The sequence below is a fragment of the Augochlora pura genome, chromosome 2, assembly GCF_028453695.1.
Source record: "Augochlora pura isolate Apur16 chromosome 2, APUR_v2.2.1, whole genome shotgun sequence".
NCBI lineage: Eukaryota > Metazoa > Arthropoda > Insecta > Hymenoptera > Halictidae > Augochlora > Augochlora pura.
The window spans coordinates 9,389,599-9,406,054 of record NC_135773.1 but is presented as its reverse complement, the minus strand read 5'-3'; the positions used below and the strand labels follow the sequence as shown (position 1 = coordinate 9,406,054).

At 40.3% G+C, this 16,456-nt stretch overlaps 1 protein-coding gene across 1 annotated transcript; it reads left to right on the top strand.

Moving 5' to 3' along the window:
* Nucleotides 1-586: 586 nt before the first annotated feature.
* On the top strand, nucleotides 587-3,070 carry LOC144473000 (chymotrypsin-2-like). Its single transcript, XM_078186520.1, has 7 exons — nucleotides 587-674; nucleotides 929-990; nucleotides 1,102-1,190; nucleotides 1,296-1,437; nucleotides 2,192-2,305; nucleotides 2,418-2,567; nucleotides 2,712-3,070. Exons 1-7 carry the CDS (start codon nucleotides 623-625, stop codon nucleotides 2,853-2,855), a joined length of 753 nt encoding a protein of 250 aa, XP_078042646.1. The 5' UTR covers nucleotides 587-622; the 3' UTR covers nucleotides 2,856-3,070.
* Nucleotides 3,071-16,456: the final 13,386 nt, after the last annotated feature.

Sequence of the window (16,456 nt, the reverse complement as noted above, 5' to 3'; positions counted from 1 at the left end):
GTAATAATTTTAATTACTACAAAATTATAAAAATTCGCAAACAGAATAAGATATATAATTCTACAAAATTATACAAATTATACATAGACACTCTTTACAATTCTTTTAATCATTATATTCAATTGCAACTATTAAATTTTGTACTTGTTAGAACGAAATGGAAAACCTTCTTTAAGCTTTCACTTGTCTACGATTTTAATTTGTTAATACTGAAATGAACATTTTAATTTGAAAATTACCGAAGCCTATATGTATCAGCTTGTATTTTATACAGTGTACATATATGTATAGATCGATCTTTGAAAGCAATAGGATACGAATAATTACAAGGAAGTGTTACAAAATTTTCTAAACGATTGTTAGTCTCTTAACAAAAAGAGTTTGCAATGTCTACTCTAGAAAAGATTGACTCAAGAGTTTGTACAATCGTGGAATAAAAGATGAGTTTACGGATATCAAACATTTTCAGACACATCTTATCTTAATGAAATCGACAAGGTACACAATTTATATTAACTTATCTAATCGTGTAAAAATTTCAATCGATCTAAGTATATAAATAGAGCGAATCAATATCAGCGGAAATACCGTCCAGCATTTGCACTGACAACACCGTGACAAGATGATGTGGTCGATCTCTTTGATTCTGCCAGCAATTCTTGCTGTGGCTAACTGTAAGTCTGTCTATCGCGTTTACCTTTTAAGTAGGTCAAGTATACAATTAACTGTACGTGCTTCAAAATCGGACGATTTTAATTGATACAAAAATGGTAAAAGCATGTCTCGTAATATCTTGAGGAGGCATGCGAAATATTTAGTATTCAAACTCTCGCGTTGTCGAACAATTACATGGAAAAAGCGTTCGATGCTGATCGATGTCTAAATTTTAAATGGCACGTTGAGACGATTTTTTCGATAATTATTACAGCCGAACTCGAGCCAAGGATCATAAACGGAACCGTGGCGAAGCCGGGCCAAATTCCTTATCAGGTGAGTCCAATAGAAGAGACGTTCGCGATAAGATGTTCTATCTTCTAACCAACAAATAACCTGTTAACCACGATACCACCGTAATTTCTGAAATTAACGAATTCTTGTTAGGTTTCCCTGCAAACCGCGTCGAATCATTTCTGCGGTGGATCGATATTGAACGCGGATTACGTTATTACAGCCGCCCACTGTGTAGTCAGGCAAGTGGAACGAACAACATCATCATATTTTAAGCTCGAACTAGTTGCGATATGAATTCCCGTAATTTCGGGAACCATCCGAATAAGCTTTAATATTGTTTACAGTAAGTCGCCCGCAAACATAACAGTCGTTGCTGGAACAGTGAACTTAACGCGACCAAATTCGGTACACTACGCCGAGAAGATTTACTATCACGACAAGTACAACGCGTCCGACTCCTGGGTGAATGACATCGCTTTGATCAAGGTATTTGATAACCGCGAGGTCGACCGATCTATCCAAAGTTTAACCCAATATTTAGCTGTACGAAATTGTACGAATTGTCACAAAATAGCATTGCGACCGAGCAGCCGAGCTGATTATGCATCATTAAAATTCTGCGAAGTATTCTGTTGTTCGAAGAAACAGCGATTGATTGAAATTTATTTCATCGTTTAATAACATTAATTAAACACCTTTGTGCTGCAATTTGTAATCAACCGCGCCATAAATGCATAAAATCCGCTATCCGTTGATTGCAACAGCCAACACAGTATTTTATTCATAAAAGAGCAAGCTGAGGTTAGCAGAGAAAGATTGAAATCTTGAAAAAAAACCTTCAAAGTATTTGCAGAAAATTAGACTCTTTCATAAGTTTGATGCAGCAATTATTAATATCCAAATTAATTCAATCTTATCAGATTTTCAAGGAAAATCATTAACGCTCTGTGAGTTTAGTGTTCATATCGATTTCAGCAACCATTGTTAATTAGGTGGTACGCAATTACTTTAAAGAATTATAAAAAAGTGTAATAACGGATCCTCGATTAACCGAACTAGATTTTCCTCCTTCATTATTATTTAGCTATTTGAATATTCCAAGCGCTAATAATTTATCGAAAATAAAAAAAGATCAAGTATCAATTTTTTTAATTCGGATAATCGAAGGGTTCTATCGCACTGATCTGCAGTTAGGTTGGCCGTCAGCCACCGTGGTTAATCAAGTGAATTTTTGATAAAGGTGAAACCCCGTTTCGTGAAAACCGCTCTGATATCATTCGTCCCCCTGCCAAGTCCCTCGGAGGTCGTTAAAGCTAATGACGAGGCCATAGTCTCCGGATTCGGCAGGCTCGCGGTAAATATTCTAATGGATTTCGTTCGAGATTGAAGAACAGCCAGCGGGGAGGGGGTTAATTAGTGGCACGATGATCTGAATTTGAACTTGTTTCATATCGATGACACCGCAGTACAACGGCGAAAGAACGAAGCTTCTACACTGGGTCAACATTACGATCGCCAGCCAGAATTATTGCAGAGACATTTACCAGGGGGAGGAAAATATTTACGCGACGCACCTGTGTGCCTACGATCCGTCAGCTGTTAGGGGACATTGCAAGGTGAGTTTCCTAATTAATTGAATCATTTGGTCATTCACTTTTTGCACATGAAATATTTTACTTTTATAGAATACAAAATATATCTTTATACACTGACGTTTATTTATAACAGTGTTCACCGAGTATTCTTTTTTATACGTACAGGGAGATTCTGGCGGTCCGTTGATGGTGCGCGGAAAACTTGCAGGACTCGTGTCGTGGTCGTACAACTGTGCTCACACCGTATATCCGTCGGTGTACACGCGTGTAAGCTCCTACCTCGATTGGATTAAAAAATATGCAGTCTAATTGCCAAAACATTGTCTCAATTGTCCGTTAAAATGAAATAATTCTCCGAAGCATGTTATACGAGTATGTCAATTTTGTTTCCACCTTCCACCGTCAGTAAAATTAAAATATTCATTACACGGCTCAACTTTTTCAGGCGAAACTGTCTCATTTTTTAGTACGTTGGTTTTTGTTGTAGCAGCAACTCTGAAATATTAAAACAACTCGAAGCACAACAGTTCGTCACAATCTTATTTTGCTCCAAGAATCTATGCAACTGACTTAAAAACTTCACCCTATCGAATCAACCCAGTAATTATTTATTTGTATCATTTACTAATAATTTTCCTATTTACTATGAATTTTACTGTTATTTACTGTTATTTACTATTTATCTTTTACTATTAACTTTCCTATTCACAAAATTTTATTTGGTCCTTCTATCATCCACGAAAAATTCAATTCGTTTAGCCAAGTTCTAAAAAAGTTCCTTCGTTTTAAAAGGAGCTCGAATACTCCCATTATCCGCTCTATATTTGAGTATGTAATCGCGACACTTGTTGACACTTCACAGCACTTGTACGAAGAATGAGTAATGATTGCTTTGACATATAACTCGTGCACATGCCGTGTTAAGGCTGTTCGCCGACCTCTCACTCGATTGTGATCATTCTAAACGAAGACATCTGTGTAACTGTGGATAAAATATTTATAGTCCATTTGCTATGTTAAAAATCTATTTTTAGCCACATGTTAGGCATAAATATTCCCAGGAAAGTTCTCGCGGGGCTGTTTTTATTTTTTCGAACGAGGAACGTGATCATCGTGTAGATCGCATACCGGCCAGTGGAGGAATCGAAAACAACAGGTAAAAGATTACAGTGACCCCGAGGGGTGAACGATGTTTAGGTCACGGTGGTTGACCTTTCCTAGGCGCGCGCGACGCTTAGCTCGTCGTGGTGATCAATTTTCCAGGCGAGTCTTTTATAATCATCTCCTGCGCGGCGTGTAATTATTCTTCGGGTGGAGTATGAAGGTGAGCACGTAATCGTTAATTATCTTATAGGTGTAAGAAGCTCTTTTTTACGATAGTAGTTAGCATTCATAATACGTCGGCCCAGTCTAGAGGTAGCTATTACAATAATAAATCGTTTAGAGCAGTATACTAGACGGTAAATTGATCGTTAACTACAATAAAGAGGTAAGTAATACAGTAGGCGTGGCGTATAATAGCTAATGTGCGAATTCTTTCCTAGGTATGATAAACATCGTGAAACAAAGCATTGGAATCGAGGAGTCTACCGAGTGAACATTTAGATTCGAAAGTATGATGACGACGCGACGCAAAGCTGCTGTCTGATCATAGATCAGAATTATAATGTTCGCCTAGTTGACATCTCACGTCGATGTGCAGTACTCTCGCGCATGTGTTGCCATCCCCTACCACTTGCGTAGTGACTTTTCCTGCGAAACCTGAACCTACCTACACATATACATACGTATAAACACGCCAAGTCGCGACATCATCGGAAACACCATCCAGCATTTGCGCTAACAACACCGTGACAAGATGATGACGCTAATTGCAATTACTATGCTTCTTCCAGCTGGTTTTGCTGTGGGAACTTGTAAGTTAACCGCGTTAACGAGTTAAACTTCAACCTACCATCTTATACCGATGTGATAATAAAATAAAATATCGAAAATAAAAAGAAAAGTACTATCAATTTTTAATTCGAATAATCGAAAGTTTATCGCACTTGATCTACAGTTAGCTTGACCGTCATCCACCGTGATTAATCGTGTGAATTTTTGATAAAGGTGACACCCCGTTTCGTGGAATCCGCGCTTATATCATTCGTCCTCCTGGCAGGCTCCTCGGAGGTCGTTAAAGTTAATGACGTAGCCATAGTTTCCGGATTCGGACAGCTCGCGGTAAATATCCTAAATGGATTTCGTTCGAGATTGAAGAATGACCAATGGTGGTTAACTAGTGACACAATAATTTGACTCCGAAACTGTTCCATATCCATGATACAAGGACGCCAAAGGCGCAACGACGAATCATCTGTACTGGACCAGCATTACAATCGTCAGCCAGCAGTATCGCGATGGCATTTACAGAATATAGAGTAAAAATATTTACCCGACTAGAGTAGAAATATTAATTAATTTATTTGATCCAATGGTCTTTGCATTATAACGAGTTAGACTCGCTTTGAATGTATGACGCAAGTTTATCCGTGCATGTTGTGTCACTGTTTGTATACTAACTAATCCGGGATTTTATACCAAAAAAATGGAAAAAACACTTCCGATCGAAGGGCTAACGAAACGCGCCACCGTTTCGAAAGGGAGCCGGTCACCAACGTCCCAGTGTAAACGGTGGTATCGATACACTCGAAATTCGGATGAACTGTTAAGTGAACAGCTACGGTTTTCCGTGCTATTTTCCAAGTTCAAAGTCCTCGTATCTACATCTCACAGCGAATATTTTTTTTCCATAAATGCAAATTGATGCAATATTATTTACTAACCGAGAGTCCTCAATATGCTGTGGAATCTTTTTCTATCTTAACAGAATTTTAAAAATGGTAATACAAGTGCTTGGTTATCAATGAAAGAATTATACAACGAAGTGCTTTGCGGGCCTTCGATGTTTATTGATCTGCTTTGTTATATGTACAGGGAGACTCTGGTGGTCCCTTGATGGTGCGTGGAAAACATGCAGGAATCGTATCCGCTTCTCACGGCTGTGCTGAACCTGTGAGCTCCTATCTTTATTGGATTAAAAAACATGCGGTCTAATTGTTAAAATATTGCTACAATTATGCGTTAAAATAAAATAATTTTCTGCCGCTTGTAGTACGAGTATCTCAATTTTGTTTCTACCTTCTACCGCCAGTAAAATTAAAATATGCACCCCATAGAATCAATCCTGTAATTATTCAATACATTCAATACAAAGGTAAAGAGGATACAAGAAGTTCGTAGTTAATGATAATACATTAACATAATTTATTTAGGTTTTCGAAAATTTTTAGTTTCTATTATATCGGTTTTAAGTTATAAGAGTTATAAGAATTTGTTGCATGATATTCGCGATGTAATAATATAATTGTATCTACGGAAAGTTCAATTCTCTCTCGGAATTTGAGTTTTCTGATTTCGAACGACGCACTTGAAAATACTTCCCGAAACTGTCGCAGAATTTTCGGAACGATGGAATATGCGACGTCGAAACTGCGAAAACTTTCGACAGGTTCGAAATTCGCTTTAAAAAAAAGAGACAGATAAAAAAAACGTGCGAAACGATGAACAACTCCGCTCTGCATATTTACTTTCATTGGAACTGCGATCGAAAGTGTACACTGCGCGGTTGAAGTTCCAGACAGACCGAACTATGCAATCGCGTTTCAAACGCTACGCGGATCGTACTTAAATAGTACCCGGTACCTTATGGTTGTTTGGTCGGAAGATCATATAAAAATTTCAGAACGCACCTTCGCGAAGCCGGGTAGGAAGATCTTCGACCTAATAAAGCCTCCAGCCAGCTGCGAAACACCGTTCTCTAGCAGGGGCGGTCTTAAAATATTCATAATTGAGGGGAGAGGTCGTCAGTCAAGGTTCAAATTTAAATTGAAATTGAATGTACTCGCTACTGAGACGATCCAGGATAGGAAACTGGTAAGGTGGATGCAAAGAATGTAGGGGATTATGTACGGGAAATTCTATGCGAACGTGGACCGGGTAAAAAACATAACGTTTGATCTATCATGCAGCGGCAGCTGTCGAAATTGCATTTTCCAGTTTATGAATAATGATTAACTGCGGGCATTTTCGTGAGAGAATTCGCGGAGCGCGGAAATCGAGAGAAAAATGTACTTTGCTTAACTTTGTCAGATCGAAACGAACATGTTACTCTCTATTGTTCCATATTATTTTATACCATTCTCACTATATTTTTTTCCTATCGCGTGCATACGTAATTGATCTCATTTGCGTAAATATAAAAAGTATATTGAGATTCGTAATTGCGACCATCGTTCGTTAAATTAAAATGTAATACGTGATACAATAAGAGTGCAATTACAAAACATCCAGTAATTAAATTACGTCAAAATGAATTAAATCAGTTTTAATAATTACAATTTAATTAGAATTTATTCGACGCGTTGCACCGAACGGTCAATTAAAATTTGAATAATTAAATGACAACTAATAAGTAATAATTTGAAATTGCATTTATGAGTAAGAAATGAATTACATTATTTTTTATAATCTATTTTACGAACAACGAGTAATTCTTTTTTATCTTTCATTTGAACGTCCAAGCTACATCATTTTTGAGCACTGCATTTTTGTAATAGCCAATAAGCCATGCAGCTTGCATATGGATATAAACAATATTTCGTTCGTCTTTTCAACGTTCGATTGTCTTGTCGCTTTCGATTCGAAAGCGATTCGGAAATCTATTTTTTTTTTATAAGAATCGCCGCTCTCTAGTACCGATTATCGGATACGAAAGTTTCGCAATCCAAGTGTCTTGTCGAGAACGCGCGAATTTCACGGAGCTCCGGGCGAAAATCTGAATTCATTGCGCCAGAAGAAAGTCAGACTTTTGAATTCCCGTTGCATAATGCGAACACGTCAAAGGACATGGCGTGGCGCGACGAGAGCATATTCTTCTGCTTTACTGCCGCTCAAAGACCCTGGGTAAAATGGCAGACCATCCGCGTTCCTATTTACCGAACTCTTGCTCTCTCGCGAGGAGCTTAAATCAAGCGCGCACCATTGACGATACCGCCGACACCAGCAAATTCGAATTTCAGATCGCGGGGCCCATAAAGCTCTATGCTCGTCGCGAGCACGTCGGCCCGCGAGCCGAACCCGAAGAGTTCGTAAATTGTTGCTATAAAATTGAACGACGGTCCCCTACGAAACGATGACAAGAATGTCCGATCTCCCGGCGGGGAGGGGGAAGGGGAAAACTTGTTTACACGAGCGGTTCCTAACTTTTCAAAGAAGCTCCGGAGAATGACAGAACTTTTCGTGAGAATGAAGTATCTGAGACACATATTTAACCCTTATCTGACGTCAGATATTCAGGACTAGTGTATAATGCCGCGTGGGACGCGACATACGTCAGATAAGGGTTAAACACGAAAGATGAATGTCTATGTTTGATCACTTTATTTACCTATTAGTACGATTTTCAATGAGTAGGAGAAGTGCCTGAGAGAAGGTGTCTAATAGAAGCTTGACAACAGCCTTTTAACTTTTTCTTTTAACTTAACACTTTTATTCGTACTTGCTTCTACTTAATATGATATAAACCAGGTATTTAGAAAAAGATTTTTAAATATTTGTTACATTATAAAAGATATTTCTCGCATTATATTAATCTAAATGTTTGACGGATTATTCATTTCGAACAGTTTTCGACTAATTTTTTCAGAAATTGAAACAATTGTTAGAAAGCTGTTTGATAACGCGTTGAAATATATTAATTCCGTCAGAAACTCGTGTTCGCGATATTTGGAACAGCATGTACAACGCAGCTGCTGCCAATTCATGTATTATCGACGTTTTATTCGCGAGCGGTTGAAATCATTAGCGTGAACGAATGACCGATTGCCCGCTGATCAATACCGGGTAATAATTACCGGCATTCGCACGGCAATTATTGCAAATTTAACCCGGTGAGCGATCGACGAATTGAACCCGTTTTAATTTTGATTCTTCGCACGATATATGTTACGAGACCTAACGAGTATCTTACGGAATTTTTTAACGAGTATATTTCGAGACTGCGCGAGCATAGACAAAGCAATTTTCAACTCATTCCGCGACTCTGATTAGACATCGCCCTCCCCGCCCTAAGTTAGCGGAGAACTGGCGTTCGCTTAATCCTCAAATTGTCTCGCGAAATGGTTTATCTGTGTCACGAACCTCTCAATTGGCAGTCTCTTTGCGCGGCAGACTCAAAAAGTTAGCGAGCGCCGAGCCCGGAGGAGTTTTATGTTAACGTAAAGATGGTGGAACCGGGTATTCTCGTTTTACGATGTCATTAAAACACTCCGCGGAGAAGGGAGGAATTACCGGGGCTCCTGACGTCCCGTGGAAACTCATTTATAACTAAGCAAATTAAATGGATTCTCGACTGCGAAACCGAATTATACTCGTTGAATAAGGAACGAGAGATCGGAAAGGAAAGAATGCCACGCGGCAGTGTACCGGCCATTATGACGGAGAATTTGCGAAATTCTCTCGCGCGCCGACAAGTGTTTTTGTTTCTATTGTTGCTCATTAGCGGACCAAGGATTTTAGGTGCTAACAAGACGGCTGAGAGAAATATAACTCGGATCACGCTCGTGCTACACAGCTGGCTAAAAGTGGTCCAACACCTTTTGGAACGCGATAACTTTGTTAAAACTGCACTTAACGAGTGTACATCTTTTTAAATGTTAAAGGGGCTACTGTACAAAATTGAGAAACATCCTTTTAATTATGCTGTTACTTTGGAGAAAACTGTAATTTAAGCTCTCTAAGAAAGCTTGAGATTTTTAAATTTTTCTGCACGCATACTGAAAATACTATACCAAAGAGGTAAGACGCTGCGCCATATTTGGAATCCGGAACGCCGGTAGCCATTTTGAACTTGATCTGGGTCAGGAATCCATTAAACGGATATAAAAGGTCCATATTGGGAAATTTGACACGATTCAACGGTATTTGTATAATTAACACAGTTCCGATGATCGATATTCACTGTTTGCGTAGCTTCTAAATTAACAATCTCACCAAGTTAATTTTACTGAATCGAATTTTACCGATTATATCCTACGTGTTCTAACAGGCACTGCATACATGAAATGTAAATACGACTACATTTCAAAAATTTCTTTTCGAACCGAAAATATTGGTGAAAATTTATTAAAATTAATTTTTCAACTCCTCGCCGTACTATCTTTTTCATAGTTACAAAGATGAGCACTGTTTCTGTTGTAATAATTTCTTAGAAAGAAAAGCAAAAATATATATTGCATTTGTCTACATTTACTTAAATGGTTATATCAACAAGATATTAACATAAATCTCTATGACGAGCCGGACTCGTCGAAATACGGCAAGGTGGTTAACAAATGCGCTATCTCTAATGGTCCAAAAGTTATAAAAACGTGTCACTGAATTCTTCGAACGAGCCCACTATGCACATCGTTGCCCTATTTTGTGCAATGAAAATACGAGGATAATAAAACGATGATAAAAGCGTTCGGCAAGCGGAGAAAAAAAGAAATGTTTGAGAAATAATCACCAGACGGAAGAACGTCTCGTTTCTCTCGTAAGAGGACCGCGTATTCTTTGACTGTTCAAAGTCGTTCGAATAATTATGAGGGGCAGCGTACGTTTGTTTACGAAGAGGAAACGCGGACAAAAGAAAAGGAGCAGGGAGAGAACGACCGGCGCGAGCACGCAGCAACAGGCAACCGTCTGCGGCCGGGTTCCGCTGTTTTTCTCGGGCAAATTCGAGGCAATTCGGTCTTAACGCAACCCGATGTTAATCCGAAGATAAGCAATCCCGCGATTTCTCCCGGTTAGCTGTATTACCGAGTCCCGACGGCCGCGGCCGCCGCGAGAAAATACCCTCCCGAGTACCATGCGTAATTGTTAACTCATAGCACGCAGAGGAGACTGCTTCTACCCCCACCCCCACCCCCACCCCGCCACCGTATTTAGAAACTCCGTCTCCGTCCGTTCCCGCCGTGATATCCACGAGAAACTTGCTTCCTCCGTGTAGACGCGGCCCATTCAGCTTTTTTAAAGCGGAAACTTCGCCGACATACGGAAAACTATACGAAACGGGAGAAAAGTTCGTGCACACCGGCCGCGCTGAAATATATTTAATGCACCTAAACTCGCCGATGTTTCATGCACAGTGTGAAGGTGCCCAATGTGGATTCCGGTCACTTTAAAATCATAGTTTTCGAGGAACGATAAACCTGCCGACATTTTTAATATACAGTGGAATCTCGATTATCCGAATTGCCAAAGTTTGTCTTATTAATTATTCCGATGCATTCCACATAATTGATGAATCGATCTAAAACGACGCATAGCGGTTAAATTAATTATATAGTACGGTAAAATTGTCAGGTCGTACGTAAAAAGTTTTTGAAATAATACGATAATTCGTTGACTTTTTTGTTTAAAATCTGGAAAAAAGAGTTCTTTGATTTTTGTACAACCTTTTCCCACCTTTCGCCACCGTGCGGCGTCTGCCGCGAAAATTAATCACACGCGGGGAATCTACTAATTAGCGTCGAAGGGATCGCAACAAAATGGCGGAAGTAAATCAGCTGTCAATCGCTCGAGACAGAGTGACTTTCGCATCGAGGTTTACTGATTTCACTGAAACACCGGTTGCATACGCGGAACGCATCGTCGAATAAATTCTTTTAATCAGCAATCAACTGCAACCCTTTCATCCCGGCACGAATCAATCAACGTACGGAGAGAGGGAAAGCCACGCACACAGCTGCACACGTGTGCGTCGCTCCAGCAGGCTTGCCAAAGCTTTCGAAGTCCTTCGAAAGTATATGAAGTCCCGAAGAACTTGAAAAGCTCGGGGTACGATGGGTTTTCTGTCGATTTATAAGAGGACGTCTACATACGGATACACGCGCGCGCGCGCACACACACACACACGTGGGCCGTCAATGGATATTCCATATATCGTCGCAATAACGAAAACCATTCCTTTCGCTGAACTTTTGTCGAAAGTGTGTGCTCCAATATTTCCATTTATCGCGGCGGCCAACGTATTGAAGACAAAACGACGGAAACAATCGCGTGCGCACACATTCCAACTATTTACCTAGACGGAAACTCTATGAATGAATTGTACGGGCTGCCTCGAAATTGATGGTTTTATTTGCAAAATTAGATAAACTCTGTCTTGTACCAGTGTAACCGGGTCTATTTTTTACGCGGGGAATACGTTCGTTGATTTAAATAAACCGACACGCCCGGTTACTGTTCGCGTCGGCTTGTCGAGTAAGGTTCGTATCGCTGGACGCAAGGATCTGCCTGGGGTTAATTAATGAATTTGATTTGTCGAAACAATGCTTTTATTGAGAGTCTGGAGGAACGAAAATACGCGAAATGCTGACATCTCGGCTAAATACGGGTCGTCCGTGGGAGAACGGTGTTTACAAATTTACGGCGTGGTCGGTACTTTGATACGGCGCGGTGTTTACGCGATACGTCGCAATTATGCTTGCGGGGCGTACAACTTTTACACTGAAATGACGGCGAGGATGATTCTTCAATACGGCGCGGTGTTTCCGCGATACGGCGCAATTATGCTTGCGGGGCGTACAATTTTGATACTGAAATGACGGCGAACGGACGCGGTGCGTGCAGTGCACGCGTCTCCGCGTCTGGAAGCAGCAACGCTATTTTAAAGCACGAAGATGATGGCCTGATAACCTGGCTTTCTGATGACGGGACGCGACGACTGAGGATTGCCTACACGGAGTCGATGTTCGTTAGACAAACGATCAACTCAGCATAGGCCACCAATAACCCGCCCGATCCTTCACGATGGCACGGAGGGGCCCGTCGTTTACGAATCGAGGGAAGGCGTTATCCGGTCGTGTTTTCCGCGCACCACTGAATGTAGCAAGTTTTCTCCCGGGGCGCGCCCACAGGATTGCACTTGATGCACCAGCGATCTATGCTCGCGAGAAGGTCAAACGGCTTCAGCCAGTTCGGGCGCCTATTAGGCACCGTCCCGAGCCAGTTCAGTAAGACCTACCCAAGAACAGTCGTCTGCTTCTATTGAGCGTCGGCCTTCCAAATGGTTCGATTAATTAATGAAATGAAATGATAACTACGTGGTCGCGAGAATTCTTCGATGATCAACGCGCGTACTGTGCCGTGACGCGGTTTTACGTTCACGACTCCCCGGTTTTGGGGCGCTTGCAGCTAGGAAACGGACAGGTCGGTTTGCCTTGTCTCGTTTGGTCGATTTGACCCGCTAATTACAACGTTTCTCGTACGGCTGAAGATCTCTCAACTTGATTTCTATCGCTTCCAAACGCAGAGTGCCGAAATCTGTTCTCGCATCGACCTCCTTCGATCGCAATCGAGTGGGGATCGATGCGCACGCATCTTCGGCGCTGGAGAAGGAAGGTCACGCGTTGTACCACACACACACACACACACACACACTTCTTTTCGGCGTTCCGCTCGCCTCGAGACAATATGTAGCCAGCCCGGTTACACCAGTTTTGTTACAGTTTATTACTTAACACATTAAAGGCGGGGGATCTTGACGAAAGTATGCTAGGTAACGCTTCAAACCACAAAACATACTAAATACAAATGTGAAGTGGCGCATGGATTGCGCAATGAGGTTGCAAACCGTACTAATACGACTCCCACCTTTAAGCTACAGTCGAGATAAATCGTAGTACCACGACTCCCGCCTTTAATGTGTTAAATATGTATAAATGGTTGAGGTTTCTTCTCAAAACTTACACGCGCATTTAAAGTTGATATGTCATCTTTTTAATACTAGAAACGTTTACATATTATATTATTCGCTGTTACTTCATTTATATTTTAATATTTCTACGTATATTTTCAAGTTTAGTTTTCGGCAGAAAATAAATAGAAATAAATGTTAAAAACAATGTGTATTCTTTTCTATTTTCGTTATTGCGCTTTGCTCCATGTTTAAATATAGTCGATATATTCAACATATTCGATATATTCAACATGTTCAATATATCCAATATGCTCAATATATTCAGTATATTCAATATGAATATGATATATTCAATATACGCAATGAGGCTGAATGACGCAACACTCACGATTATTTTCGATCGTCTCTGGCCTATAGGCACAACACCGTGACGACGAAGTGAAAGTTCGACGAAGTGTTGGTAAGCAATTGACCATTAGCATTACCTTGGAGGGTTCACTGATGGGATGACCAACCGATCGATACGGAAGGACAGATGCGGAAGTGCATCGGCCCTGATGTTGGCGTAGGTCCAACCACTTCGAAGCTCTTACGGATAGTGACGACGAGGTAGCGAAAATTTTTTTCTAACGAAACAGGTCAATCTCTCGGCCGTCGTAAATACTGAGGATCGATCAAGGCAACGCAATCATTTTAATGTATCATTACAATAATTATCGGTAATTATTAAAATAGTGGAAATGCAAATACACGTGCAATTGACTTCTGTCGAAGAAACTGATTTGTCGTTATTTTAACTATAAGTTCGTGATTTGCATATCTTCAACAGACATGGCTATTATTAATTTTCAATAGCGAATATTATGCAATTTTTAATTATACAGATTATACAAAATATTTTATACCGACGATTTTACAACGAAATATTTGAAATATTTCGAGCAGACTTTCTGTCGATTATCTTCGTAATTAAATGTTTATTTTAGATTTAGCGTCGAACAAATTCCATAACCATTAAAACCGATTGAAAACCGTAACTTGCCTTTGGGGGGGGGGGGGGGGGGCAAGCCGACAGACAACGTGTGGACTCCGGTTCGCTTCCGATTCGTTAGGACTCGACACAGGCCGGAAACCAACAGAGAGGCCAGTCGCGCAACAACGACGACAAGGGTAAAGTTGCAGGTTCCCGTGCAAACGCTCGCAACAGCTCGAACGTTTTTCCGATTCTTTCTTTTTTTTTTTTTGCCAAGTGGATCCCGCACGTTCGAGATTTCCATCACACGGGCCAAGCTGGATGTTGTTGCGCCGTGTAGTACAAGTTCACCGTTCCGGATTGTTCGCGAGGTCCTGCGGCCCGCGAAACTTTTCGAAAGCCTGCAGCTACTTTCCGTACTTAGGCAGGCGTGGCGTGCGGGCGCGGTGTGCCCGAAAGTGGCGAAGGATGTTTTGCGTTTTATGCGTCCAGATATCCGGAGTTCCCTCAAGAATTTTATAACCGGCCCGAAAGATATTGGAGAAGTTCGCCGGAACATTTCGGTTCGGTAAATTCGATAATTCGGATCGAACCCGCGGTATCGGGGAATTTTCGACGGACGTCGAAACACTCTTGTCAGTCCCCTAAATGTTTGTGTTGAGCAATATTCGAATACAATTTTGCTCGAGAAATATTTGAAACTCGATTTCTCGAGTGCAATATGATTCGGATAATGTATCGAATAAATTACTCGTATAACACTTTGTTCGAACAATATATCGAATAAATTCTTTAACCCCTTGCCCTACCATTCGTGATAGTTCGTTTATGTACTTTTGTTTCTAGACTTTGATAAGAGAAGAATTCATCTCTATTTCTATATTAAAGAAATTAATAATGTTCACATTTAGTAGATCTTGCATGAAATCTGTATCGCGAGTCTGACTCGTTATTATATTGCAGGGGGTTAAACCAAATTTGATTCGCTATTCGAGTGACATTTTATGCATTGAAATATTTTTGTTGTACCGTATAGCGAATCGAAAACTGATCGGTTAGTCTGCAAGCACTTGAAAAATAGTGGAAAGCGTTACGTGGAACGTCCTGTATAATTTACTTATCTATTGTTATCTAAAAAAAACCTAAAAACGTCTAACAACAGTCTTCCGATTTTCGCGAACGGCGAAATGTTCCGAGCCGATTCAAGTTCGAAAGTTCAAGCTTCCCGTTTCCCGGGAGGGAAATCGCCGCGGAAAAGAATGGGAACGTTCGACAAGGATTCATTGGTTGGCTGGCACCATAAGAGAACCGGCCGGCACGCCATTATCGACACGTAGGAGGGCACCGAAGCACCTGGATCATCGCCAATTCCGACGGATACGCGGCAAACGTACTGTCCCACGCGATTTCTCATTCTATCGCGCGGATTCAATCCGATCCATTACACACGGCCGCCGCGGAAATTGTCCGATACGTACTCTGCCTACTTTAATTCGTCATATTCCAATTACACAGGCCGCCTCTGCTACGTCCAGAAATCTCTCCCATTTTTATTCAATTACGGAGCCTCTTTCGGCGAACCTTTCTCCACGATCGTTTGACAGGAGACGACGATTTTTTGGCAATTTTATTCGACTCTGTACTCTTCTTTCACTATTTCACGTCATTTCCAATTTTCAATTCTATTTATTATCAGACGGAGACATAGAATTTTATTCAAATCTTGCCTCAGAATAAATGTATAAAATTTTTATTTCACTTTAAATTTTAATTCACCCTCGTGCATCTGGGAGAGAAATAATTCACACTTTCGCTTGAATTTTTATTTCACGTCCATTCATGACATGATTAAATAGATCAAATATAAAATTGCAACGATGGTAAAATCATTCAGCAGTATTCTTACAATATTTTAAATTTAATAATTATTTTGGATTTATTAATCATTATATAATTATTTTGGATTTACTAATAATGACATAATTATTAAAAGAAGAGAAACATGTTTGTCTAACTTTTATTTACATTTAACTGAAACAATTTTTATTTCGCATAATAATCCGCACCCAGTCGTAAATTAATGTTGCTCGGGATAAAATACTATAGTAGCATCGTCGTTAAAGTATACAAAAGATCTTCTTTAATAGAGTACAC

What these genes read in the sequence shown, in the direction of transcription:
- LOC144473000 (XM_078186520.1), top strand. Translation starts at nt 623, where the DNA reads ATGATGTGGTCGATCTCTTTGATTCTGCCAGCAATTCTTGCTGTGGCT. An exon ending in GCCGCCCACTGTGTAGTCAG is followed by an intron (nt 1,191 to 1,295) that starts GCAAGTGGAACG and finishes TATTGTTTACAG; the next exon opens with TAAGTCGCCCGCAAACATAA. An exon ending in CCGGATTCGGCAGGCTCGCG is followed by an intron (nt 2,306 to 2,417) that starts GTAAATATTCTA and finishes ATGACACCGCAG; the next exon opens with TACAACGGCGAAAGAACGAA.